The sequence below is a fragment of the Eriocheir sinensis genome, chromosome 35 (genome assembly GCF_024679095.1).
Source record: "Eriocheir sinensis breed Jianghai 21 chromosome 35, ASM2467909v1, whole genome shotgun sequence".
NCBI lineage: Eukaryota > Metazoa > Arthropoda > Malacostraca > Decapoda > Varunidae > Eriocheir > Eriocheir sinensis.
The window spans coordinates 11,628,025-11,654,041 of record NC_066543.1 but is presented as its reverse complement, the minus strand read 5'-3'; the positions used below and the strand labels follow the sequence as shown (position 1 = coordinate 11,654,041).

Genomic DNA, 26,017 nt, shown 5'->3' with positions numbered 1-26,017 from the left:
GTATATGTGTGGGGGTGTGGGAGGGGTTGTGTGTAGGTGTGTGTGTGTGATGCTGTGTTTTTTTAGGGGTGCCTCGTGTTCTGTGTTCGTATGTGCGTGTATGAGAAGGGAGGAGGAAGGTAGATGTATATGTGTGGGTGTGTGGAAGGAGTAGTATCTTTGCGTGTATGGATGTGTGTAGGTGTGTGTGTGTGATGCTGTGTTTTGGGAGGTGCCTCATGTTATCTGTGAGTATGTGCGTGTATGAGAAGGGAGGAGGAAAGTAGATATATGTGTGTGGGACGAGTAGTATGGGTGTGTTAATAAGGTGTGTAGACGAGTATGTGTAAGTGTAATATTCTGTTTCCATGTTCAAGTACTAATTATTTTTTTCTCTCTTTACAGCGAAGATGAAGCCGCCTGGCGTTAGTCTTCTCTTAGCATTATGTTACATCTCAGTGGTGAGTGTTACGTCCCTTTCCTTACTCTTGTTGTTCTTGTAGTTCCGTCTTGTAGCGCTGGGCGTCGCCTCTAAGCAAGCCCACGATGCTATAGCTCAGTTTTTACGAGCCAGACCAACTCAATCCTTCTCTCACACACACACATTCCTGTCCCGTCTTATTTAGCCTTTATGTGGAGTTATAATGCCTTCACATCCTCTTTGCATACCCTCTACATACTTTTGATGCTACAGTTTATGAATAAGACTAATACCGTACATTCGTTCTCTCACGTACACATTTCGTCCACCTACTTTTTTTTTCATTTCATTTCCTTAACATCCATCTCTTTCATTTCATTTGTTTCGCATCCATTTTTATTATTTCTTTCACAGTACGTTCTTTCCCTCTCCACACACCCCTGCCTGCTCATCCTACTCGTAACATACCCGTAACTTACTCCTGCAGCCTCCACCCCTTGCACATGCCTTGATAGACTCCCCTCCACCCTCGCTATTATCCTTTAACGTGCTGATTTGTTCTCCTTCCCGACTTTATAATTCAACACACCCATCTCGACATCCTCATTTCCAGCGCATTAAATTCATTGTGCCGTATGATCTTGTACCTCGTATTCTCTCACGTCGGGCCGCCTTGAGCAGGTTAATGTGTCTCTGATTGCTTACTGGAGGCATTTTTTTCTTTCACACGCTATAGTGAATGAGGGACTGGAAGGTGAAATAAGGGTCGAGGCCGCACGGAAATGAGATAATGAAAGAAATACGAAAGAAGTGAAAAAAAGATGAAAGGGAATATATAAAGAATGCAAAGAAAAACAGAGAATAAGGAATGAAGGAAAGAGTGAAAGAAAAAATGGATTACGAAAGGAATAAATAAGTAATAGATCGATAGATGAAAAGGAAGGAGATTCTGAAGGACACAAAGAAAGAAGGAAAACAAGGCTAGGCAGAAAGAAGAAGGAAGGAAGAAGAGAGAAAGAAAGAAAACAATTAGGAAAGGAACAAATAATAACCAATAGATAGAGAGATAAATAGATAGACAGGAATACAGGCAAACGTACATCACTAATGGACGAATAACGCAAAGATAAACCCTGCTGAACAAACAAGCAATTACTGAAGCATCTGAAAGAATTAACGTAATGAACGGAGTCAAGGGGAGACTAATCTTCGGCGGCGATAAATTTTCCGTAATATCCGTGGATGCAATTTTGTAACGTAAAAAATGGCGGATGAAGCAATTTGAAGATAGTGAAAGTGAGGGTAAGGTGAAGGAGGGAGAGAGGGAGAGGGAGGAAGGAAGGGAGGGAGGCAAGGGAGGGAAGGGGAGGTGAAGGAAGGGCGGTCACACTTCCTGTTCGCCTGGTCGGGAAGGGAAGGAATGGGGAGAGGGGGAGGAAAGGTAGGTAGGAGAGGGGAAGGTTTTGTGCCCTCTCTTGCTCCTTCCTCTCCCTCCTATGCTCCTCCTCCTCTTCCTCTTCTTCCTCCTCTACCTCCTCTCCCTCCCCGTCCCCTCGCCCTCGATTGCATCATTTTAGCTTCCTTTATGGTGTTATAATTAGCGTATTCCTGCCTCTAAACACACACACACACACACACACACACAGCACACACAGCACACACACACCACCACACCGAGTCAACGAACAGCAAGAGAACGTGACAACTACAAGGGAGTCATGAACCTTTATCAAGTAACTCCCACGCTCACACGCTCTTCCTGGGAGGCGGAGCTCGTATGCATGGCTTGTCCCGTGTCCTCCTGCGTCTCGTGTCCCGTACAGACGACTCGGGCCAGCGGCGGTGGTGATGGCAGCGGCGGTGGCAGGCATGAAACACAGTTAGCTAAGACCGCCCGCCGCCCTCTGTCACCCTCGCCTGGCCCTACTAATGGCTTCTGAGGGTGGCGGAGGGTGGAGAGGAGCGGCGGTGGAGGGCGGTGGGGAGTGGAGGAATTAACGTGTGGAGGAAATAATGGGGAATGATCGTAGGTGGAGGAGGAATAATGGAGGGTGGAGGAAAGACATGGTGGAGAGATAAGGTGCTGGAGGAAGGAGGAGGCTGAAGGTGATGGATGGAGAAGGAGAGGGTGGAGGGGAGTGGAAGTAATGTATGGGTGGCGATGGAAGGCATGATGGTATATGGTGGAGAGGTGGGTGGAGGCGGTGAAGAAGTGTGATATAGGGGTAGGTGGAAGGAAAGGGAGTGGTGGAGGAAAGAAGTGGAGTGTGATATTGGAATGGGTGAAGGGTGTGTGAAGAGATGGAGGAATGGTGGAGTGATGGAATTAACGAAGGAGAGTAACGAGGTATGTGGAGAGATGGGTGAAGGAATGGATAAAGTGGAGAGAAAGTGAAGAAGTGATAAGCGAAGAGAACTGGATAGATATAGACAGATGAATAGACGAACTCCCTCACCTCACCTTCCCTCCTCCTTCCCTCCCTCCCTCACACCTCCCTCTCTCCCTTCCTCCTTTCCTCCCCCACCCCGTCACGCCCTTCTCCGGCATTGTTTATGTATCACAAACGTCACCCTTCCTCCCTCCTCCTCCCCATTACCTCTCTCTCCCCTCTCCCTCTTGTTACTCTCTCCACCCGCTTCTTCCCCTCTTCCTCCCAACTTCCTCCTCATTCCCCCGCCCCTTCCCGCCCATTCCCTTCTCCTCCCCCCTTTCCTTCCTTCTCCCCTCTTTCCCGCCTCTCCTTTCTCTCCCTCTTGTTACCCTTTCCACCTGCTCCTCCCCCCCCTCCCGTTTCCTCCTTCTCCTCCCCTTTCTCGAACCCTCCCCCCCCTCCCCCCCTTCCCGCTATGTACCCTCGCGTTCCGCTCTTCGCCCCCTCGCGTGTGGCTCTCGGCTCCGCGTGGCTCATCTTCCTCAGCCTCAGCCGAGCGTCACATCACTAGCGGCTCCCTCCTCATCCTTCTCCGCCCTCGCTTCCTCCAGCCTGCTTCTCTTCCTCCTCCTCCTCCACCTCCTCTCCCTTCTCCTTCCTCACGCTCGCTCGCTCGCGCACCGGATGTAGCGGCAACCATCAGACTTTCCTTTTTATATTGGCAGCTGCTGTGTTATTCTTCCTCCTCCTCTTCTTCCTTCTCTTCCTCTTACTCCTACTCGTAAGCTTCCTCCTCCTCCTCCTCCTACTACTACTACTACTACTACTACTACTACTTCTACTTTTACTCCTCGTCTTCATCCTCTCACTTTTCATCCTCATCCTCCTCTTCCTCCTCCTGTCTTCATCCTCTCACTTTTCATCCTCATCCTCCTCTTCCTCCTCCTGTCTTCGCCCTCCTCCTTCTCCTCACTATCTTTCTCATCTTCCACATCTTCATCCTCCTTTTCTTTTTCTTTTCTTCCTGTTCCTGCTTCACGTCTTTGTAATTTCCCTCTTCATCCTCCTCCTAGTTTTCCTTCCCCCATCCTTTCCCGCCCCTTCCTCCTCTTCTTCTCCCCTTCCTCTGCCACTGTTTTTACTTCACCGTTTAACACATCCACCACGTGCGTTCCTTGCCCCCCGCCGGTAACGCACCAACACGCTGAGCCGAGGCGTGGCAGGAGTGTGCGCCCCTCGTTGTCGTCTTCACTCTAGTGGCAGGAAGAAGGAAGACGAGAGAGACAGTTAAAGGTTCTTGCAGTCAGTCACGAACGAGAGTGTGTAAACATCGAATTTGCTGTCAGTTCTTGTTGTTTGTTGTTCCCCTACACCCCCTTCGTTCTATTATTTTTTATTTGTTCTTTATTATGGTTTTATTTTCTTGTCATATATACTTAGCGTATTCCTGGTATATATCGGTACACTTCTCTATACTGCTGGTTCCTATAATTTCTGTGCAACATCTATACTTTTCACACCCCGCTCTTTTTTCTCTATCTATCTATCTGTCTATCTATCCACCTATCTATCTATCTATCTATCTACTTATCTATCTCATCGCAAAGTCGTGATTTCCTTCCTTGGATTACTCTCAACTAACGCATTGAAATCTCTCGAGTCTCTTCCTTGGATTACTCTCAACTAACGCATTGAAATCTCTCGAGTCCCTTCCTTGGATTACGTGTGACGACTGCATTAAAATCTCTTGGTATTTTTATTGCCCCGTTACTGTTAAACCAATAACTGAGTTTGCTTTTGCTGTGTGTGTGTGTGTGTGTGTGTGTGTGTGTGTGTGTGTGTGTGTTGGGGGAGTGAGGTCAGTGTCCGGGGTGGGCGGCGATGGTGAAACAGGGAGTGTAACTTGATACGACACACACACACACACACACACACCATACTTGCAACTTTCAAATTAGACTTGAACATAACAAGAATTCCCTCCCCCTCTTCTCTCCCTCCTTCCTACCGTCTCCCCTTCCTTCCCCTTCCTCTTCCCTCTCTCCTCCCCTCCCAGGCCGATGCAAGGCGGGGGCGGAGCAGAGACCTGGAAATAAAATAAGAGGAGCAACTTGTTTTGATTGGGGAGGAGGAAGGAATGGAGGAAGGGAGGGAGGAGGGGGGAGGGGGGAGGGAGGAAAGGAGGGGGGAGAGGGAAAGCTGCTTAGTTCATCCTCTTGGATCTAGATATATTTTCCTTTCTACTGCGTGTGTGTGTGTGTGTGTGTGTGTGTGTGTGTGTGTGTGTGTGTGTGTGTGTGTTTATATATATCTGTCTGTGTGTGTGTGTGTGTGTGTGTGTGTGTGTGTGTGTGTGTGCGTTGCTCTTTTGTTACACTAACCTGCCCGTCATTATGTATGCGAAGAGCTTTTGTTTCTTAACCAGCAGTCCAAATGTGCCTTTGTTTGACCCCCACCCCTCCTTCCCTTCCTCCCTCCTCCTCCCTTACCTCTCCTTGCCTCCCCTTGCCTCTGCCCCTCCTCCTCCTACCTCTTCTTCGTCTCTACTCACTTTCTTTACCCGCACCTTATCTCCATCTACCTCCCCTCCGTCCATGTACCTCTCTTATCTCCCTCTTCTCCCCTTCTACCTACTCTCTCTCCCTTCTCTCTTCCTTTATCTCCGTCTTCCCTCATTCTCCTTCCTCTTCCTCTCTTCTCACCTTTTTTATTTACATTTGTCTCCCCTTCTTTCCCCCCTCTGCTCCTCCTCCTCCTCCTACTGCCTCCCCTCCTTCCCCTCTCACCCCCTCCTCCTCCTCACCTTGTGCCTCTTCTTGAGTTGCTGTTGTTACTTAAGAGAGCACGGCAGCGGGCCACGGGAATGACACCATCGTTGAGGTCAGCAAGAGTGACACGTTTTTTCTATTTCTCTAACCACACGAACTCCATATATTTCTGTGCCACCTTTTTTATATATTTCATTTTTTAATCTTATTCTTCTCTCTCTCTCTCTCTCTCTCTCTCTCTCTCTCTCTCTCTCTCTCTCTCTCTCTCTCTCTCTCTCTCTCTCTCTCTCTCTCTCACACTCTCACACACACACACACACACACACACACACACACACACACACACAATGGTAGCTTCTCTTCTATCATCAGTGGCAACAAGCAAATATTTGTGTCTGAACCCCCCGAAAAAATACGTGGGAGAGAGAGAGAGAGAGAGGGGGGGCCAAAGCATCAGGAAGTATACCACTCATTCACACACACACACACACACACACACACACACACACACACACATACACACACACACACACTCCAGGAAATAAATGGTCTGCCCGTCTCAGCAAATTTTAATTCCATCTCGCTCTTATACTTCCTCTTTTCTCTCCTTCCTTTCCCTTCCCTTCCCATCCTCTCCTTCCTACCTTACCTTCCTCCAATCACTTCCTTCCTCGACCAAACTTTCCTTCTCTCCCCTCTTTACCTTATACATGAAATAGCTAGACAGATAAGCAGAGACACATACATATAGATAGACAGATAGATACATATAGACAGATAGATAAACAGACAGACAGTTTATTAGATACAAACAGACAGACACCCAAATTATATCATATTGTCTACCTGTTACCTTGCTCTCTCTCTCTCTCTCTCTCTCTCTCTCTCTCTCTCTCTCTCTCTCTCTCTCTCTCTCTCTCTCTCTATCTATCTATCTATCTATCTATCTATCTATCTATCTGTCTATCTATCTATCTATCCCTCTCTCTCCAAGCACGACCGTCACACAATTATTTCCTTCTCCTATTCCAGCTTTCCCGTTGATAATCTCTGAAGGAAGGAGTGAAGGTAATGGCCTGTGATTCCTAAATAATTGGCCGTGTGGGGGGGTGGGGGGGAGGATCACCTGCTCTAATGTTGCCTGGGGGGAAAGAAGGGAAAGGTTGAGGAAGGATGGGTTGGCAGGTGTGCGGGAAGGAGAGAGAGTTTGCAGATGGAAGGATGGAAGATACAGTGAAGGGAAGAAAGAATAGACAATGAATAAGGGAAGGAAGGAAAGAAAATAGGAGGAAGGTAAAAAGAAAGGAATGAAGGAAGAATGGAAGTAAAGAAAGAAGGAAAGAGGAAGAGTGGAATGTATGAAGTAATTAGAGAAACAAATAAAAACATAAGAACATAAGAACGCAGGAGTCTGCAAGAGGCCGGTAGGCCTGTACGAGGCAGCTCCTTTAATATTTGGTGGATAGAGGTAGGCAAATAAAAGAAGGAAAGAATACACAGTGAAAGAAAGGAATGAAGGGTGAAAGGAAGGAAGAAACACTTGATAAAAGAAAGGAAGAGTGGAAGGAAGACGAAGGAAAGAAAAAAATAAGCAGGAAAGATGAAATTAAACGAAGAATATAATGATGGAAAGAGAGAAAGAAGGATTAAGGATGAAAGAAAAAAAAACAGGAAAGGTGAAATTAAACGAAGGATATAATGATGGAAAGAGAGAAAGAAGAATTAAAGATGGAAGAAAAGAAAAAAATAACGACTGTGAAGGAAAGAATGGATACGGTAATGGATGGGAAGAAGCACAGGAGGGTAAAGGTAAAGACAGGAAGGAAGGAAGGAAGGAAGACAATTAAAGGAAGGAGGAAACGAACGAAGGTGAAGGACACGTAATAAGTTTAATGAGACATTCAGGCGGAACTAACTCTATAGGATCATTTTTATCCTTCCTTTTTCTCTCTTTCTTTTTTTAGGATTAATGAACTCTCTCTCTCTCTCTCTCTCTCTCTCTCTCTCTCTCTCTCTCTCTCTCTCTCTCTCTCTCTCTCTCTCTCTCTCTCACACACACACACACACACACGCACACGCACACACACACATACACACACACATACAGCCTTGAGGGAGGGAGGGAGGAAAGGAAGGAAGAGTGGCTTTCTGAGGACCAAATCATGTCTATTTATACCTGAAAGGGCGCTTTGATCAACACCTGTATCATGTAACGTTCTTCTGCCCCTTCCCCCCTTCCATCTCTCTCTCTATCTCTGTCTATCTCTTATCTCTCTATCTATCTTTCTTTCTCTCTTACTTTCTTTTTTTAACCTCACTTAACCCCCTGCCAGTAAACCTATTAGCCATGCCCCCCCCCCCCCTGTGTGTGTGTGTGTGTGTGTGTGTGTGTGTGTGTGTCGGTGAAAGCTCCAGTGTGGCCCTCGTTGCCGGGGGGTGGGGGAGGGGGGAGGAGGGGAGGGATGGATACCTTACTGTGACTAACTTGGCATGGCACTCCTGTGTGTGGGAGGGAGCGAAGGAGTGGCGGCGGAGGGGGAGAGGAGGGAGGGAAGGAGAGAGGAGGGTAGAAGGGAGGAGTGGAGGGAGGTACGGAGGGGGAAGGAAGAATTACTGGAGATAGTGGCTTGGGAAAAGGAGAGGGGACGATAAGAAAGGAAGAGATGGAAGTAGAGAGGAGGAATGAAGAATTAGAGGTTGTGGCTTGAGGGAAGAAGACAAGACGGGAAGAGTTGAAAGGAGGGGAGAGAAGAATGAGACGTTCATGAGAGTTAAGGAGGGGAAAGGAATGAAGAAAGGGAAGGAGAGTAGGAATATAAGGAAAGGCCAACCAGGAATGGAAAACTTGGAAGGAGAGAAGAGAGGAGAGAGAGAGGGGGGGGGTAGGAGGAGGAGGAGTAAAGTTAAGAGGTTGTGGAGGTGAACAGGGGTAGATGAGTAATGGTGAAAGATAGAACTGATGGATGAGGTGAGATATGATGATTGAGGAAGTGAATATGAAGGGTGAAAGCTGAGAGAGGGTTGAAATAATGGCTTAATGAATATGAGCTTTAATTATAGCTTTTGATGTAGAGATGAATTAGGAAATGTGGCAATGCGTCTATGGGGGTGGCGGGTCGGGTGATGGATGAGGGGGGTGACGGGTGAGTGGGGGGCAGGTTTGGGTGTCAAGGGCAAGCAGTCGTCACCCGCCCAAAAGTGACGGAAATGGCATCGTTGTGTGAGTCTTGTGAAAGCTTCGTCCCACTAACGCCGCCGCCCGTCCCCCGTGTTGTGTCTGTTTGTGTCTGTCTGTCTGTATGTATGTCATGTTGCCTGTGTGTGTGTGTGTGTGTGTGTGTGTGTGTGTGTGTGTGTGTGTGTGTGTGTGTGTTTGGGTTTTCTCTGTTTCGTTATTTTTTTGTTTTTCTTTGGTCTGTGTTTGTGTACATGTGGTTTTTTACCTATCTTTTTATAGACTGTAATATTTTCTGTCATGTTACTTTCATATTTTCTTTATTTTCATTGTGGTTTGCGGTCATAATCTATCTGTCCATCTATCTATCCATCTATATTTCTACACACACACACACACACACACACACACACACACACACACACACTCACACACCTTAACAGCCTCAGTCCTTATCACAAGCAATCATCTCGCGGGGAAAGCCGAGGTCAGGCCGCGCCACGTCACATCTTTCATCTGGTACACGCTGAGCTCGATAAGTTCTCTTGCTATTTTTTTTTTTTTTTAGGGGGGGGGGGGACTTGAATACTAAGGAATTTTGGTACAGTATAGATATTCCCTGATATGTGTTTTTTTTTTCTTCAGCTCAACTCGAATATTTAACAACGCTCCCACAGTAAAAAAAAGAATACCCAACTTTTCCTGGTTTTGTTTTTCGTTCATCTTAACTCGAATACTGAGAAACGCTGCCACGGTATAAAAAACTCCAAATTTTCCTGGTTTTGTTTATTGTTCATCTTGATTCGAATACTGAGAAACGCTGCCACAGTATAAAAAATCTCCAACTTTTCCTGCTTTTTTTTTCTCTTTAGCTCACCTCGAATGCTTCTAAACGCTGCATCAGCATCAATATACACAACTTTTCCTATTTTTTTTCCCTTCAGCTCGTCATACAGGCTACTTAGACACGTTGCTTCAATATTTTTTTCTTTTCCTTTTCTTGATTCTTTTCTTTCAGCTCTGCTCGAATGCTAAGAACACTGCTTAAGTCCTCTAATCTCAAACGTTTTTTTCTGATATACCTTTTCTTTTTCTTTGGGTGTCCTGGAAGCTCGTTATATGCTTAAAAAACTCTACTTCAATGTTTTTTTTTTTCCGTTTCTTCCTTTTCATTATTTTTTTACTTCATATCAACTCAAATGTTAAGAAAAGTCGCTATATTGTTGTAATCCCAAACTCCTCCTGATAAATATTTCTTCTTGGGGTGTCGTGGGAAAAGCGTGTCAATATAGATGAGACCAACACGCGTCTCTTGTTTGCCTCCGTTCACACAATTACATAAACTGGAGAAAATACACTGAGAGACGGACGGAGGGGGAAGGGGAGGAAGGAGAGAGGGGAACTTGCCGTCTTGAGACTCTTTCAGTTATAGCCTGTTGTTAGCCGGTTGTACTGTGGTGTTGATCTCTTTTTATATCTTATTAGTGTGAAGTTTCCTCAAGGCCAACGCTCGGATCGGAAATTCAAAAGACATTCCTTGTGAGTCTGAGTACTGGTGGTGGTAGAAAAGGTAGTGGTGGTGGTGGTGGCAAACGAATGGCGAGCTTCATTTAACTCAACCTCCTTCCACCCGCTGTGACGCAAGTGTTTGAGTGATGGAGGAGGTGGAGGTGTTGGGAGTGGGGGCGGTGGCTTGGGGGGGTAGTGGTAGTGGAAGTGATGATCTACTAGTGTCACTTTTTAGGTCACGGTGGTGTCTCGCGTCTGACTGAATGCTTTGTTACTCTGCGCCGACTACTCTGGCTGTTGCTTGTCTCCTGTTACTCTTAGCTAGCTGTTACTTCTGTTACCTTCTGTACTTACTTCATTACTTTCTTTACGCAGCAGGTAACATTTCAATAGCAAAACGGTAACGAAAAAGTACACACAACAAGCTGCTCCCTGAGAAAAGAAACCATAAGGAGGAGACGAAAGTTATCAAAGTCAGCCCTGAAGGAGGTCATGGTGCTTCTTGCTTGAAAGACTTGAATACGTATGAAGAAGGAAATGCCGAGGAAATAAGTGAATGTGATGAAAGTGAAGATGCTGGCTTACTCTGGCATTGGGGAAAGTTGTGAGAAGGAGGAAATACAAACAAAAGAAGGAATTAATGAAAAGCTAACCCTGAGTCTACCAATGAGAGAGATGAAAGATTGAAGATACTGTTTAACTCTTCCTGTAGGGAGTTGATCGATGACTGTCCCTGTTTCTGTTAATCGCTGACTGTTGCCTCTCTTACTGTTAGGATTTCTGTTGCTGTCATTGCTGTCTTCATTACTTTCCCTGTTCCTGTTGACTTAGTTCTGTTGGGCCGGTTGTTGCCTCTGTTTGCCGTTGCGTCTGTTGCCTCAGCTGTCATTATTGTTGTCTAATTCACCTTCAGCTCGTCATTGTTTTTTTGCGGGTTTTTTTTCTGCCGGCAGCGGTGTTTGTTCCTGTTTGTTTGTGCTTGTTTCTGTTCCATGAGCGTAGCCAGACAACACTTTTCTCTTTTCCTCTGTCTATCTGTCTGTCTGTGTTTTTCTCTCTCTCTCTCTCTCTCTCTCTCTCTCTCTCTCTCTCTCTCTCTCTCTCGCGCGCGCGCTCGCTCGCTCTTACATGTTTATCTTAGTTTTTTCTCTATTGTTTTATCTCCTTTTTACGTCGTCATTCGCCTGAAGATGTTTGCTCTCCCTCTCTTCCTTTTACTCTCGTCTTGGAGGAGGTGGAGGAGGAGAGTAGAGAGGAGGAGGGGAAGGGAGGGAAGAGGACGGAGAAAGGGCTTTATAATGAAGGCTGTGAAATGAACAAGAGGAGAGAGAGAGAGAGAGAGAGAGAGAGAGAGAGAGAGAATAATAGAAATATGTAGAGGGAAGAAAGGGACGAAAGAACTAACAAAATGAAGACGAAATGAATGAGGGCGAGTGGAAAAAATTACTGTAATAAGAGGGAAAGGAAAAGAATAGGGAGAGGGAGGGAGGGAGAGAGGAAGGGAGGGAGGGAGGTAAGGAGGGAGGGAGAAGTCCTCACCACGCCTGCAATATTAACCACCAGGTGAGCCGCAGGTAACTCCACACCTGAAGCAAGGTTGTGGTGGTGGTGGAGGTGGTGGTGGTGGTGGTGGGGGTGGGTGACTGTGGTTATTTTAGTGTTCTTTAAGTGTGTGTGTGTGTGTGTGTGTGTGTGTGTGTGTGTGTGTTTCTTCACGTTCCTTGTACCGTTACGTTTTTTCAAGCGTTTTTCTTTTCTTTTTTTGCATACCGTCGGATCCTCCCTCACCTCCTATATCCTCATCTTCTCCACTCTTCCTTCCCTTCATCTTCTTTCTTCTCTCTTTCTCCTTCACCCAATCATTCTCTTCTCTTATATTACCATCCCCCTCCTCCTTTTCTCCTGCTCTTTCCTCTCCTCCCCTTTTCTTTCCTATTCTGTCGTTCTATACTTTTGTCATTTTCTCTTCCTTCTCCTTCTTCTCATCTCTCCTTTCCTTTCCTCTTCTCCTTTCCTATTCCCTTCTACCCTATCTTTATTTTTCCTTCCTTCTCTTTCTTCTCTCATTTCCTTTACTTCCCTCTCTTCTCTTTTATTCTCTCCTATCCTCTCCTATTTCCTAACCTCTTTTTCTTCCTTCTTCTCCTCTCCTTTCCTCTTCTCTCCTCTCCTTTCCTCTTCTCTTCTCTCCTTTCCTCTCCTTTCCTCTTCCTCACCTTCTCACCCGTTTCACTTAAGTACTGGCAGTAAAGATTGGTTGGCTAGATTACACCACTAAAGCGAGCAACCTCTTATAAACTTTGTTACCTCCTGTTCTTCTCTTTCTCCCCCTCCACCTCCTCCTCTTCCTCCCCGTCCTCGTCTTCCACTCCCCCCTGCTGCTGTTTCTCCTCCTGTTCCTCCTCCTCATCCTTCTTCACCGAGCTTACATATTTGCTTTCTGCTTTTTCTCTCCTCCCCTCTCCTTTCCTCCTCCTTCTTCTCCTCCTCCCCTCCTCCTCCTCCTCTTCCTCCTCTCCCCCTATCCGTCTTCCTCCTATCGGCCAAGGATGGCAAGATGAAGGAACGTGAGAGTTGTCAGGCGAGGAGGAAGAGGGGCAGGGGTTCAAGGGAGAGAGAGAGAGAGAGAGAGAGAGAGAGAGAGAGAGAGAGAGATTGCATATATGTGTTTTATATGATACAACAAATTATTTAGCACTCATTCTCCCACTTACTCTTCCTCTCCCTTCTCTTCCTCCTCCTCCTCCTCCTCTTTTTCTTTCTCCTCCTCCTCTTCCTCCTCCTCCTTCGTTAAACCGGTCTGGTGGTCCGAGTGACGCAACTTATCACGGCTGTCTCCTACCCCCCCCCCCACCTCCTCCTACGTTTCTCCCTCCCTCCTCTCTCCCTCCTTCACCACTCCTTCTTCCTCCCTCCCTCTCTCCTTCCCTTCATTCCTTTCCTACCTCCCTTATCTTCATTCCTCAACACCCTCCATATATCAGAGAGAGAGAGAGAGAGAGAGAGAGAGAGAGAGAGAGAGAGAGAGAGAGAGAGAGAGAGATTTTTTTACCTTTCCTAACATTCCTTTTCTTTAGACGCGTTTTTGCTCCCCCCTCCCTGTCATTTCTCCCTCCATTATCTCTCATTCACCTACCCTTTCTCTCACTCTCTCTCTCTCTCTCTCTCTCTCTCTCTCTCTCTCCGTCATACCAAGAAATTATAAAATTATAGCAAATGAGGCTGAAGCGTGATGTAATGTGAGAGAGAGAGAGAGAGAGAGAGAGAGAGAGAGAGAGAGAGAGTCACGTCTATATTTAATCATCCGAGAGTCCCGTAAGGAAGGCGAACAAAAAGCCAAAGAAAAAGAGAAAAAAGAAAGAAAACAAATAAAAAAGCTTCCCTTGAGGCTAACGGGGATTCCTTTCCTTGTTCTCTCTCTCTCTCTCTCTCTCTCTCTCTCTCTCTCTCTCTATCTATCTATCTATCTATCTATCTATCTATCTCTATCTATCTATCCATCTCCCTCTCTTTGTTGTCGTTTCATTATTTTTTGCCGCGTTTTTATGTTCTCTCATTCTCTATTTTCTTTCAATCAGTTAATTCCATCTCATTTGCTCATTTACTCGCTTCATATTTTCTTTCTCTTCGTTTCCTTTATTTGCCTTTCTTTTTTTCTTTCCTCTTCTCTCTCGTGCTTATTCTCGGTTCTTCTTCCTATTATCTTATCTTTAGCTATTCAATCTCCTTTTTCTCTCTTTTATTTATTTTTTGTGTGCCATTCCTCCTCAGTCAGGCTAAAGTTCTGATTACACACACACACACACACACACACACACACACACACACACACACGCACACCCACACACGCACACCCACACTCAACACACATTCGATGGTTTCACTTTTTGCATGACAGTCGATAAGTGGGAGGGAGGGAGACTGGGAGAGACTGGATGGCTGAATGAAGATGTGGGGAGTTGTGGGTGAGAGGTGGGTGAAGGATGGATGAGTTGGGGTGCCTGGCGGAGTGGTAGTGAATAAGTATGGATAGGCAAGTGAGATGAGTGGGATGGTGAGTGAATTAGTTGCTTTGAGAGGCTGAGTGGGGTGAGAGAGAGGTTGAAAGGGAGAAAGAGAGGGCGATTTGAGTGACGGATGCTGGGGGAAGGTTGAGGATGAATAACTTAGGGTGTATTACAGAGGAAGAGGCGGGTGTAGGAGTAGGTGTGGGTTGTGGACTCAAACGGGGAGATGTAATTAGGAGGTGGAGGAGAGTGTTAGAGGCGGAGGAGGGGATAGGAGGGCAGGGTGGAAGGGTGTAGCAGGGACGGGGTCAGGCGGGGCGGGGCAGGGTCAGAGGGCAGAGGTCATTCCAGAACAGTTGGCGGAAGACTTCACCTTCGCTCCTGTACGTTTTCGGCAAATAGATGCACATAAACACGCACACGCACACACACACACACACACACACACACACACACACACATGGGCAAGTGGCTCCTTCCGTGGTGAAATCTGTCTTCCCCTCGCCCTGAAAGCCTGTGTTTTTCCCCCACTGGTAGACCTCTTCCCTGCTGTACCTTACGAGGAGGAGGAGGAGGAGGAGGAGGAGGAAGAAGAGGAGGAGGAGGAGGAGATGGTGGTCGTGGTGGGGATGGAGGAGGAGAAACAAGAGAAAGTGTAGCAAAAGAACTGAAAAAATAAGACTTTCCTCCGCCCTTCTCGGCGACATGCAGGGTCATTACTGCCTGCCTGTTACACGCTCGGGCTGCCTCTTCCGCTAGATGGCGCAGTGATAAAGGCTTGAAACGCTAAGCTGCGGTCCAGATTGAGATGACAGAGAGGGAAGAGGAACGAGAAAGAAAATAGTAAAGCAGGATATTAGAAAAACAGAAGCAGCAGAGGAGGAGGAGGAGGAAGAGATACAGTAAAAGAGAAGAGACTAAAGTGTGCAAAATGGCGAAAAAACTAGAACACAAATACACGAAGGAGAAACAGGATATATAACCACAAGAAAAAGTGTTTCTCGTATTGGTCAATGTTGTTTCTCTGAACCAGACTCGCCAGCGGCAGAAGAGCCCCTGAGGCGGCAATGAAGCGGCACACTGAAGCGGCGCTCGGCTCTCGGAGAAGCGGCGCTGGCGGAGAGAACACCACACACGAGACAGCGGTGGTGGTGGTGGTGGTGGTGGTGGTGGTGAAAGTGTTGGGGTGTCAGCAGGACAGAAAGAGAAGGGGATAGTAGTGAGTGTCTTGTGATAATGCAAGGTCAAGATGTTAGTTATTTTCGTACCTCAAGCAGACCAAGAGTTGGGTAAAGAAAGACCCAACAGATGTCCAGAGATATTCTACGCGTAAGGAATACAGAAATTAAATCTAAGGGGAGGTTATCACATTTACTTCAAGAGGTAGTATCGATGCTCCCTTCTTGAATAAAAAAAAAGTTAATGTAGAAAGGATGTACAGGATAGAAACACCATCCCGGCAGGTTATCACATATACTTTAGGAGGTAGTCTTGATGTTCCTCTCTTAAAAAAAAAATCTTAGAGCAGGTTATCACATTTACATTAAGAGGTAGTTTCGATGTTCCTCTCTTGAAAAAAAAAATCTTAGAGCAGGTTATCACATTTAATTTAGGAGGTAGTTTCGATGTTCCTCTCTTGAAAAAAAAAAATCTTAGAGCAGGTTATCACATTTACATTAAGAGGTAGTTTCGATGTTCTCTTGTCTTAGAGCAGGTTATCACATTTAATTTTAGGAGGTAGTTTCGATCTTCTTGAAAAAAAATCTTAGAGCAGGTTATCACATTTACATTAAGAGGTAGTTTCGATGTTCCTCTCTTGAAAAAAAAAATCTTAGAGCAGGTTATCACATTTACTTTAGGAGGTAGTTTCGATGTTCCCCTCTCGTAAAAAAAAAAAATGTGAAGTCGTCGAAAAAAGGCTGTAAAGAATAGACACACCATCCCAAAGTTGACCTGTAAATGGGGTTAGTCGATAAAGGGAACCATACCCGGGAAAACCTGATCATCTGGTAACCCGGATGTGAGGCTGGCTAGGATAACAAAGGGTCAGCGCCCACTAGAGGCTAAAAAAGGCTGCGGCGTTAGACTAGAAGGTGTAGGCAACGCCCTCGCTATCGGACGTTCCAGACTTGACATACACTGCAGAGGCGGTCGTGTGGCAAGAATGTAGGCGAGAAGTCTGTGATAGTGACGTAAAGAGGTTAAAATGATGACTCTGGAGAAGGAGGAGGAGGAGAAGGAGGAGGAGGAGAAGGAGAAGGACGAGTTGCAGGTGGGTGAAGAGGCGGAGAAGAGACGATGAAGTGAGATGATGATAAGAAGGGAGGTTTAGAAGAGTGGGATGATAGGGGAGGAGAAGGAGGGAGAGTAAACAGAGGATGAAGATTATGTAGAAGCTAAAAAAAGAAGAAACAAAGCAAGGAGAGGAGGAGGATTTTAGTTGATACAGGACCGAGTGTAAGAAGGAGGCGGTGATGATGATTGTGGAAGAGAAGGAGGTGGATAATTGAGCGTAATAGTGGGTATACGTGGATTGTTTCAGCATCAAACGGCCTCATCTTGATTCGCTTACAGCCACTTCCTGTTGGCCAATCAGGAGCGAGAATGCCGTTCGGATGTAGCTTCTCTTAGCCAATCAGCGGCGGCCTTGAAAACGAGAGAGAGAAAAAAAGTAAAGAATGAGGAAAGAAAGATAAAAAATAAGAGAATAAAGAGGGAAAGGAAGAGATAAGTTAGCTATATAAAAAATCGGAGAAAATAGTCAATTATTCAAGGTGTTGCCCGGAAACAATGGAAGGGGAATGGAGGAAAAAAGGCAAATAAAGAGCAGAGAGTGGAATAAACGAGGTGCTTAAGGGAGGAAGGGGAGGGAGGCGAGAGGGAAATGAGAAAGGGAGAGTGTGGCGAGGGAGGAAGAATGGAACTGGAGGAGTGTGAAAAGAAGGAAAGGGGAAGGCAAGTGGAAAATGAAGAAGGAAGAAAGGGAGTGGAGGAAAATAAGAGAAGCGTGAAAAGAAAAGGGAAAGGGGAGAGGAAAATGAAAAAGGAAGAGTGTGTCGAGGGAGGAAGAAAGGGAGTGGAGGAAAATGAAAAGGAGAGTGGGAAGAAGAGGGAAAGGAGGAAGGGAGAGTGTGTCGAGGGAGGAAGAAAGGGAGTGGAGGAAAATGAAAAGGAGAGTGGGAAGAAGAGGGAAAGGAGGAAGGGAGAGTGTGACGAAGGAGGCAGAAAGGGAGTGGAGGAAAATAAAAAGGAGAGTGGGAAGAAGAGGGAAAGGAGGAAGAAAGGGGTGGAGGAAAATAAAAAGGAGAGTGGGAAGAAGAGGAAAAGGAGGAAGGGAGAGTGTGACGAAGGAGGAATAAAGGGAATGGATAATGATAAAAAGGAGTATGAAAAGAAGAGGGAAAGAGAAAAACGAGTAGAAAGTTAGGAAAGAGGAATGTCAGAAGAGGAAGAAAGGAAGTGAAGAAAAACAAAAAAAAACTAAAATGAATGTGCAAGGAAGAGTAAAAGAGGAAGGAAGTGGAAAAAAAAAGTTAGAAGCCAAGACTAAGTGTCGGAAAAAAAGAAAATTAAGGGGCCAAAAAAATATAAGCGAGGAAGTGTCGAGAAGGAAAGTAAATTGTTAAGAGAGACATCCTTGGAGGGGGGAAGAGTGTGAGGGGGGAGATGGGGGGATGGGGGTTGAGGGGGTATTTCGTCAGTATAATTGTTGGAGGAGGGAGGGAGGGAGGGACCACACCGTTAAGAGAGAGAGAGAGAGAGAGAGAGAGAGAGAGAGAGAGAGAGAGAGAGAGAGAGAGAGAGAGAGAGAGAGAGAGAGAGATTAAAGATAAGATGATAACGAAACTAGTGATAATGAGTGATAATTAAAACAACAACAGCAACAAAAATCATCCACATTCACTGCATCCACCATCAAAGCAGCTCTACATTATACCCAACCCACCACCCTTAACTTACCCACTCCCCTCCCTTCGTCATCTCCTGTAGAAGTGAAAGCAAAATATCAGCTCCAAGAACCATGCCCCACCCAGCACCATACCACTAACAACACCTCAGGCACCCGGTAGGACTAGTAGGACCCGCTCGTATCCTTCGGGGCTTCCGGGGACGAGCAAGCTCCTTCTAGTGACCCCGGCGAAGGTTTGGTGGCTGGCTGACTGGTTAACTGGTTGGCTGATGTGGTCGAGGGTACAGAGAGGGAAAGTGGATATGAGAGGCTGTGATGTGGCCTGTTGGGATGGGATGCTGCGCCTGTGGTCGATATTCTCAGAGGCTTCAAGTTCCACCTCTATTTTATCAACTATTTTTTTTTTTTTCTTTTTCTTTTTTTTTTTACTTTTTTTACTATTCTATTTATTTTTTTTTTTTAATATTGAATTTTTACTATTCTATTTTAAGTTCCACCTCTATTTATATCAACTATTTTCAAAGGTCAAAAAGGAGATTAATCGCGTTCTCATGAGTGCTTTTTCAATTTCATGCCACAGAAGTTTTGTCAGATTACCACCAAGGCCGTATAGCTACCCATGGAAACGCCCACAACTCCTATGAAAGCCTTGTCAAATGCGTGTACTTGACCGCTGGAATGATAAGAGTTTGGTCGTGTGTGTCTGTCTGTGCTGTGAAGGGGTGTAATTATCTGACTTTCTTCCTGTTTGTGTATCTTTCTGTCTGTCTGTCCGTCTGTCTGTATCTCAGGGGAAGTGTGTAAGAGGTTGTGATGTGGAATGGTGGGACGCCCTCTGTCTGTCTGTCTGTCTGTGATTTATCTTGTGTGTGTGTGTGTGTGTGTGTGTGTGTGTGTGTGTGTGTGTGTGTGTGTGTGTGTGTGTGTGTGTTCCCAGAAAGGCGTGGGATACTTACAGAGAAAGCATCAGCAACCTTTTTATCCTCCTCCTCCTCCTCCTCCTCCTCCCTGTTCTTCCTGTAAATATGCACACGGTAACCAGACTGTCTGTGTGTTGCATTAGCCTTTGTCGGACGTGATAAAGAGGGACTTGGCTCAGGTTAGCGCCTCGCCCCTCCCCCCTTCACCACTCCTCCCCTTAAGTATATATGAGAATAATTAAGTCGTTGAGGTGGGCGGCAGAGGCTTTTTGGACCCTATTATCTCAGGCTGTAGCGGGTGGCAACTTTCCTGGAGCCTCCTTAACACCCTAGGAATTAATCATGTGCCTTGTGCTCTCAGAGGCTTTGTATCACGTGAAAAAGTAGAAAGACTGATTTGTTTAGCATCTTGTCTACCGCCATACACCTCTTCCCTTGCTCCACTCCTCCCCTTCCTCCTCCTACTCTTTAGGTTAATAGGTTGATTTCTTTAGAACCTTATATTGTTAGATTTTTGTACTCCCCATCTCCATCCTTTCTCTCCTTGCTCTCCCCTCTCCTTCTTCATCCTTTCCTTTCTCTTCCCTCTCCATATCCATCCTTTCTCTCCTTTCTCTTCCCTCCCCATCTCCATTTTTTCTGTGCTTTCTTTCGCCTCTCCAATTCCATCCTTTCTCTCCTTCTCACCTTTTCTTTCTCTTAGTTTCGTCTTCCTCGCTTTCTCTCGTCCATCTCCCGTTGCACCTCCACCCCCGTCCCTCCCACACACACCTCGCTCCGTCTGGTGTATGTGTCGGTAACTTATTGGTCGTGATCGTCAGCTTGTAGACGGAATGATCTTGTACCAATACGTTCCCAGGAGTCCATTACGAAGGTGTGCTTGTTCGCGTCTTTCTAACTCGTTGCTGTATGGGGGAGCGTTCTGAACTGCCTCGGGTGATAATTTTGTTGTAGCGAACCCGAGGAAAGTCATGATAAAAAGCTATAGAGTTCGTTGCGAGGTGTGTTTGCTCGCGCCTTTCTAAAACCCAAGTTGTTTATGAGGTAGTAATGTTCCTAGCTGTCACGGGAGATATTTTCATTGTAGCGAAACTGAGAAGAATCAAGACATAAAGTTAAAAGAAATATAAAGGAAATACGTAAAAAAGTACACTGAGAAAATGGTAAGAATCAAGACAAAAAAAAATAATTAAAGGGGATACGGCAAAAAAGACGAACGTTCCAGACACTTAAGGACGCGTGCTGCTGATGCTCCGGTCATTCTGCATAATTACTGTGATCTGAAACAGCTTAAATGCAGTTCTTTGGTTCAGCTCACGCCTTGGAGTGAAGCAAAGCAAAGGTTCGGGAGCTGCACACCGTTACCATGATTGCCTGCGCGCGTGGCCGACGGAGAGGTCACCGCGTAGTCTGTCATTCAGTATACAGAACTTGAACATTAAAAAGAACGTTTCGGGTGTACCGTTGTGGTGATGGCCTTTTGGCGTACGTCAGTGGCGGTGGTGTTGGCGGTGATGGCGGTGGTCAAGGCGCCGGACAAGCTGGCGGCCATTCAAGCAGCAGCAGCAGCAGGCAAGCCCTCCACGAGTCATTCACTCCGCCGCCACCGTCGCCGCCGCCGTCCTCCCACGCCCGCTGACAAGACTCGCTGCTCTCGTCCTTCAGCCGCCCCGCGTAAAGGCTCAACGGCCCTGCGCGGAGGTGTGCGTATACGCCCCTTTTGACGCCCGCCCTGTGCGAATATTTTGTACATGCGTGCGTTATTGGCTGTCTGGAAGGGGAGAGGGAAGTGTCGGTCACGTGACGGCTGGCCGGCCTGCCCTTGTGGCGGCGTGGTAGCGTGACGCGAGCGTGACGAACCAGAGTGGAGAGTGACGGTCAGCTAGAAGCAATCTGAGGACCCCACCTGGAGGAGGGAGGGGAGAAGGAAGGGGAAAAGCGAGAGGGAGGAGAGAGGGAAGGAGGGGGAAGCGAGAGAGGGGAAAGGCACGGAGGTCCAGACACTTGAGGGGGGGAGGGCTTTCTGCATATCTTACATCGTCTTGACTGCTTGACGATGTGTAAATTTGTCTATGTCTGGAAAAATCTACTTATCTCACCCTGTTCACTTTATGCATGTCTTAGTTTCTTCATTATTTCTCATGCCTTCCATCGTAGGAGAAGTCAAGGCAAACAGAGGAGCAAGTAGAATTACAAAATTACAACTGGTGCAGAGGCAGGAAGCAGTACTCTAACATCAGACAGAGAACCAGATGGAGAGATGAGATTAGAACATGTGCAGCAGCAGTAGGATGGAGTACTCTAACATCAGACAGAGAACCAGATGGAGAGATTAGATTAGAACATGTGCAGCAGCAGTAGGATGGAGTACTCGAACATCAGACAGAGAACCAGATGGAGAGATGGGATTAGAACATGTGCAGCAGTAGGATGGAGTACTCGAACATCAGACAGAGAACCAGATGGAGAGATTAGAACATGTGCAGCAGCAGTAGGATGGAGTACTCGAACATCAGACAAAGAACCAGATGGAGAAATTAAATACGACCATGTGCAGCGACGGCAGGATGATTTTTTTTACAGTACACAATAGCAGCGAGATAAATTCAAAACGTTAGGAAAGTTTTTCGTCCTGCAGTGAACTAATAATAATGGCAATGAGGATAACACTTGCATTTATACCAAGACAAAAATTACTACTACTTGCTTGCTTTTTTTCCCTATAGTGACTTCTCCGAGGCCAGGGCAGGGCAAGGGGCAGTTTCCTTTTATAGTCAAGCTCCTCTGGTAGTGTCGCCGCGAGGGATTCGTAACGCCTCGGCCCAGGTCTATACTTCTGATTACACTTGCTCCTTTTTTTCACCGCGGTATTTGTGTCTGTCATGTGCCGAGTGTGGGAAGCCTTGCAACAGAGACTCCCGTGAGCTGGGCGGAGGAAGAGGGGGTGGGGAAGGAGGGCTTGGGTGAGGGCGGGGAGAGGAGGGCGGGGAGGTGAGGGAGGAAAGACGTGGGAAGGTAGGAGGGAGGGAGATGGAGTAGAGAAGTGTAGATGAGTTGAAGGAAGGGCTGGAAGAGCGAGATGGAGAGACCTATGAGTGGAGGGTGAATGAGGGAGAGAAGTGGAAGGAATGGAAGGAGTAACGTGCGACTGAGAGGAATTGGATGGAGGAAAAGAAGAATGCGTTAAGGAGAGAAGTGAGAGATGAAGGGAAGAAAGTATGAGGAAGAATAGGGAAGCCAGTGGGAGAGGAGGAGGGGAGAGGGGAGGGAAGGAAGGGAGGGAGGGGAGAGAGTCGAGAGCAAGGTGGTTTCACTGCTCTCCTCTCCTCCTTCCTACTGTCTCCTCCCCTCCCCTCTCCTCCCATTCCCTCCCCGCTCCCACCCATTCTTGCATTTATCTCCCCCACTCCCCACCTCACTCTCCTCCCCTCTCCACCTATTCCCTGCCTCCTTCCCACCTCATATCTCCATCCACCCCTCCCCTTCTTGCATTTATTTCACCTTTCCTTCCTACCTCTCCCCCCTTGTCTCCTAGTGTCTCCCTCTCTTCCCTCCAACCCTCCCCTCCCCATCCCCACTCTCACTTCTATGCTCGACCTGACCGAGGCAGCGTGAGGCAACATAAGCACACACCAATTTTATGTCGTGCAACACAACACACAAACACAGAAAAGGAAGGGAAAGGAGGCATTAGCGAGGCAAAAAGGAGAGCATACGTGCACGCCTAGATACGTGGTGGAGCGCAACGCGGATATTATAGCAAAAAAAAATACAATAAAAAGACAAGAAAACAAGGCTGGAGGCGTTAAAAATAGTCGGTCAATTTCACTAGAATTTGATATCTCTTAACTCTCTCTTACTGTAATGCCTAGAAGAGAAGAGATAAAAAAAAAGACGGAAACATAATATTGATTTGAAACAATGTCAAGAGAGAAACAAAAAAAAAATGGGTCGTGAAGAGGAGAGAGAGAGAGAGAGAGAGAGAGAGAGAGAGAGAATAAATGGATAGATAATAAATAAAGTAAAACAGGAGTATAGAAAAAAACGGAAAGAATAAATAAGCCAAACAGAAGCAAGACGAAACGATAAAAATAGCGATGAACAAAAAAAAGTGGGTCGGGAAGAGAGAAGAGGGAAGAGAAAGAGAGAGAGAATAAACGGGTAGACAATAAATAAAAGTAAAACAGGAACGGAAAAACGGAGAGGCAACAAAAAAAATGTCAGACGCAAGCAAGACGGCGCCGAAACAGTGATGTCAAAAAGATCATTACGAGAAGCGGGCCAAGACGTGGAGGATGTTTATAGCGCCGCCTCTCTTGTTATGCTTCTCCCGCGCGCGTTCCTCGTTTGTTTGCCAGCCAGTCACTCCAGCCACTCGCTTTCACCACCACCACCACCACTACCACCACGGCCATTGCCACCGCTTCTTCCACCACCACTTCCACTACCCCCAAACCAAGAACAACACTGCTACTACCACCACCATCACCACCAACAACACCACCACTATGCCATCACCTCCACCACCACCACGGCCATTGCCACCGCTTCTTCCACCACCACTTCCACTACCCCCAAACCAAGAACAACACTGCTACTACCACCACCATCACCACCACCCCCACCCCCACTATCCCATCACCACCACCACCACCACCACGGCCATTATCACGACCTCTTCTTCCACCACCACAACCCCAAACCAAGAACAACATTGCTACTACTACTACTACTACTACTACCACCAACACCACCAACAACACCACCACCCCCACTATGCCATCACCTCCACCACCATCACGGCCATTGTCACCGCCCCTTCTTTCACCACCTCTACTACCCCCAAACCAAGAACAACATTGCTACTGCCAACACCAACACCATCCCCACCATCATCACCGCCGCCACCACTCCCGCCCCACCATTTCCATTGCTTCAACCACCACCACCACACCGCCTGCCGAGCCTAAAACAACATTGGGTGCCTCTATGTAAATCCTGCCTCCAGAATCCCAGCCCATCATCACCTGAATTCCTTTACCTCCCTCCCTCTTTCCCTCTGTACTCCTCCCTCCCTCCCTCCCTTTGTACTTTCTTCTCCCTCATTACTCCTTCCCTCCCACCTGTTCTTTCGTCTTTCCTCATATTCATCTCCCTTTCCGAATCTTTCTACCTTCATTTTCGTTCATGTTATTCACATTCCGCTTTTCTCCCAACTTATCTTTCTCCCCACCGCTTCCATTCCCTTCTCTCCCTCTCTCTTTACCTCCATTCCTCATCTTTCTCCCACCCATGTCTTTCCCCTTTCCTAATCTCCTTCCTCTTTTTTCCACGCCTGCTCCTTCCCATCTACCCCTCTCTTCATCTCCCGACCACCATATTTCTCCCTCCCTCTCACCTATTTCCTTCCCATTTCCTCCGGTTCCCTCCTTTCTTCAATACTCCTGCATCACTCCCTTCATCTTCTCCCTTCCTCCAGTACTTCAACTTCTCTTCCCTCCTTCTCTTACACCCCACCGCCCTTCCACCCGACCCTCCCTCCATCTCTGTTTTCTCCCCCTCCCTCTCCCCCACCACCTCTCCATTTCCCTTCCCTCCCCCACCCTCGTCCACCACAAGGCAAACTATTACCTATCTCCCACGCTGTCTCATCCACCTCGCTTCTTCCCTCCATCATCTGCTATTACCTAAAACTCCGTGATCTACCTGTCTCATTCAATTATTATTATTATTATTATTATTATTATTATTATTATTATTATTAGAAGTAGAAGTAAAAATGGTAGAAATAGTAGTAGTAGTAGTAGTAGTAGTAGTAGTAGTAGTGGTGGTGGTTGTTTATTATTGTCAGAGAGAGGGAGAGAAAAGAGGAAGAAAATGACAGACAGACAGAAAGAAAGAAGGAAAGAGAGAAAAACGAAAGTCAAATGTTATCTTTTGCATAATTGATATGTTTGCTTTTGGGTGGTGGCGGTGGTGGTGACTGGAATTGGTGATGACTTGGAGCGGTGGTGTTACAATGGTGATGCATACATTGTCGCTTGATGGTGGTGAGGTGGCAGTGGTGATAAGATGTGGTAGTGGTGGTGATGGTGGTAATGAGGAAACGAAGGGTGGTGATGAGGCGGTGGTGATGAGGCGACGCTTCATTAGTGGTGGTGAGTGGTTATGATATTAGCGGTGGTATGGTGACCTTGCGGTGATGATGGTGGTGGTAGTGGTGGTGATTCAGCCTCGCGGTGATGGGGATGGTGGTGAAGTAGGGTAGGCAGTGGTGAGGCGGCCTTGCGGTGGTGGCGGCGGTGATGATAGTGGTGGTGATGGTGGTGGTGGTGTAGCCATTGTCCTCGGCGTATCTTAAGTTCGAGGTCGTGGTTTTGATTAAATAACTTGATGGGACACTCGAGGCAAGCTACACTCTCTCTCTCTCTCTCTCTCTCTCTCTCTCTCTCTCTCTCTCTCTCTCTCTCTCTCTCTCTCTCTCTCTCTCTCTCTCTCTCTCTCTCTCTCTCTCTATCTATCTATCTATCTATCTATCTATCTATTTCGTGTGTGTGTGTGTGTGTGTGTGTGTGTGTGTGTGTGTGTGTGTGTGTGTGTGTGTGTGTGTGTGTGTGTGTGTGTGTGTGTGTTTGAGTGTCCCTGGAGTGCAGGAGTGTTTGTGTGGAGTGTTTGGGGAGTGCTGCCTCATGTGTGTGTGTGTGTGTGTGTGTGTGTGTGTGTGTGTGTGTGTGTGTGTGTGTGTGTGTGTGTGTTCTGTATACCAGCATCATGTTGTCTGAAGGCTCGTTATGGTGAAGGTGATGGTGGTGAAGGTGGAGGTGAAGTTGGTGGTGGTGGTGATGGTGAAGGTGGAGGTAGTGGTGGTGGTGGTCACAGACAGCACCACGACAAGCAAACATTGGTGGTGTTGACTCTTTGTTCAGGGACCCCACGCGTGACTGCCCAATACCTCC

At 46.8% G+C, this 26,017-nt stretch overlaps 1 protein-coding gene across 4 annotated transcripts in view; it reads left to right on the top strand.

The window, feature by feature from the left end:
- Positions 1-26,017, top strand: part of LOC127007397 (uncharacterized) — a 236,880-nt gene that overhangs the window by 26,843 nt on the left and 184,020 nt on the right. For all 4 annotated transcript variants that reach the window (XM_050878330.1, XM_050878328.1, XM_050878332.1 and 1 more), the window contains exon 2: positions 385-440. In XM_050878330.1, coding sequence (XP_050734287.1) covers positions 385-440 — 56 coding nt within the window. The remainder of the gene's footprint in view (positions 1-384; positions 441-26,017) is intronic.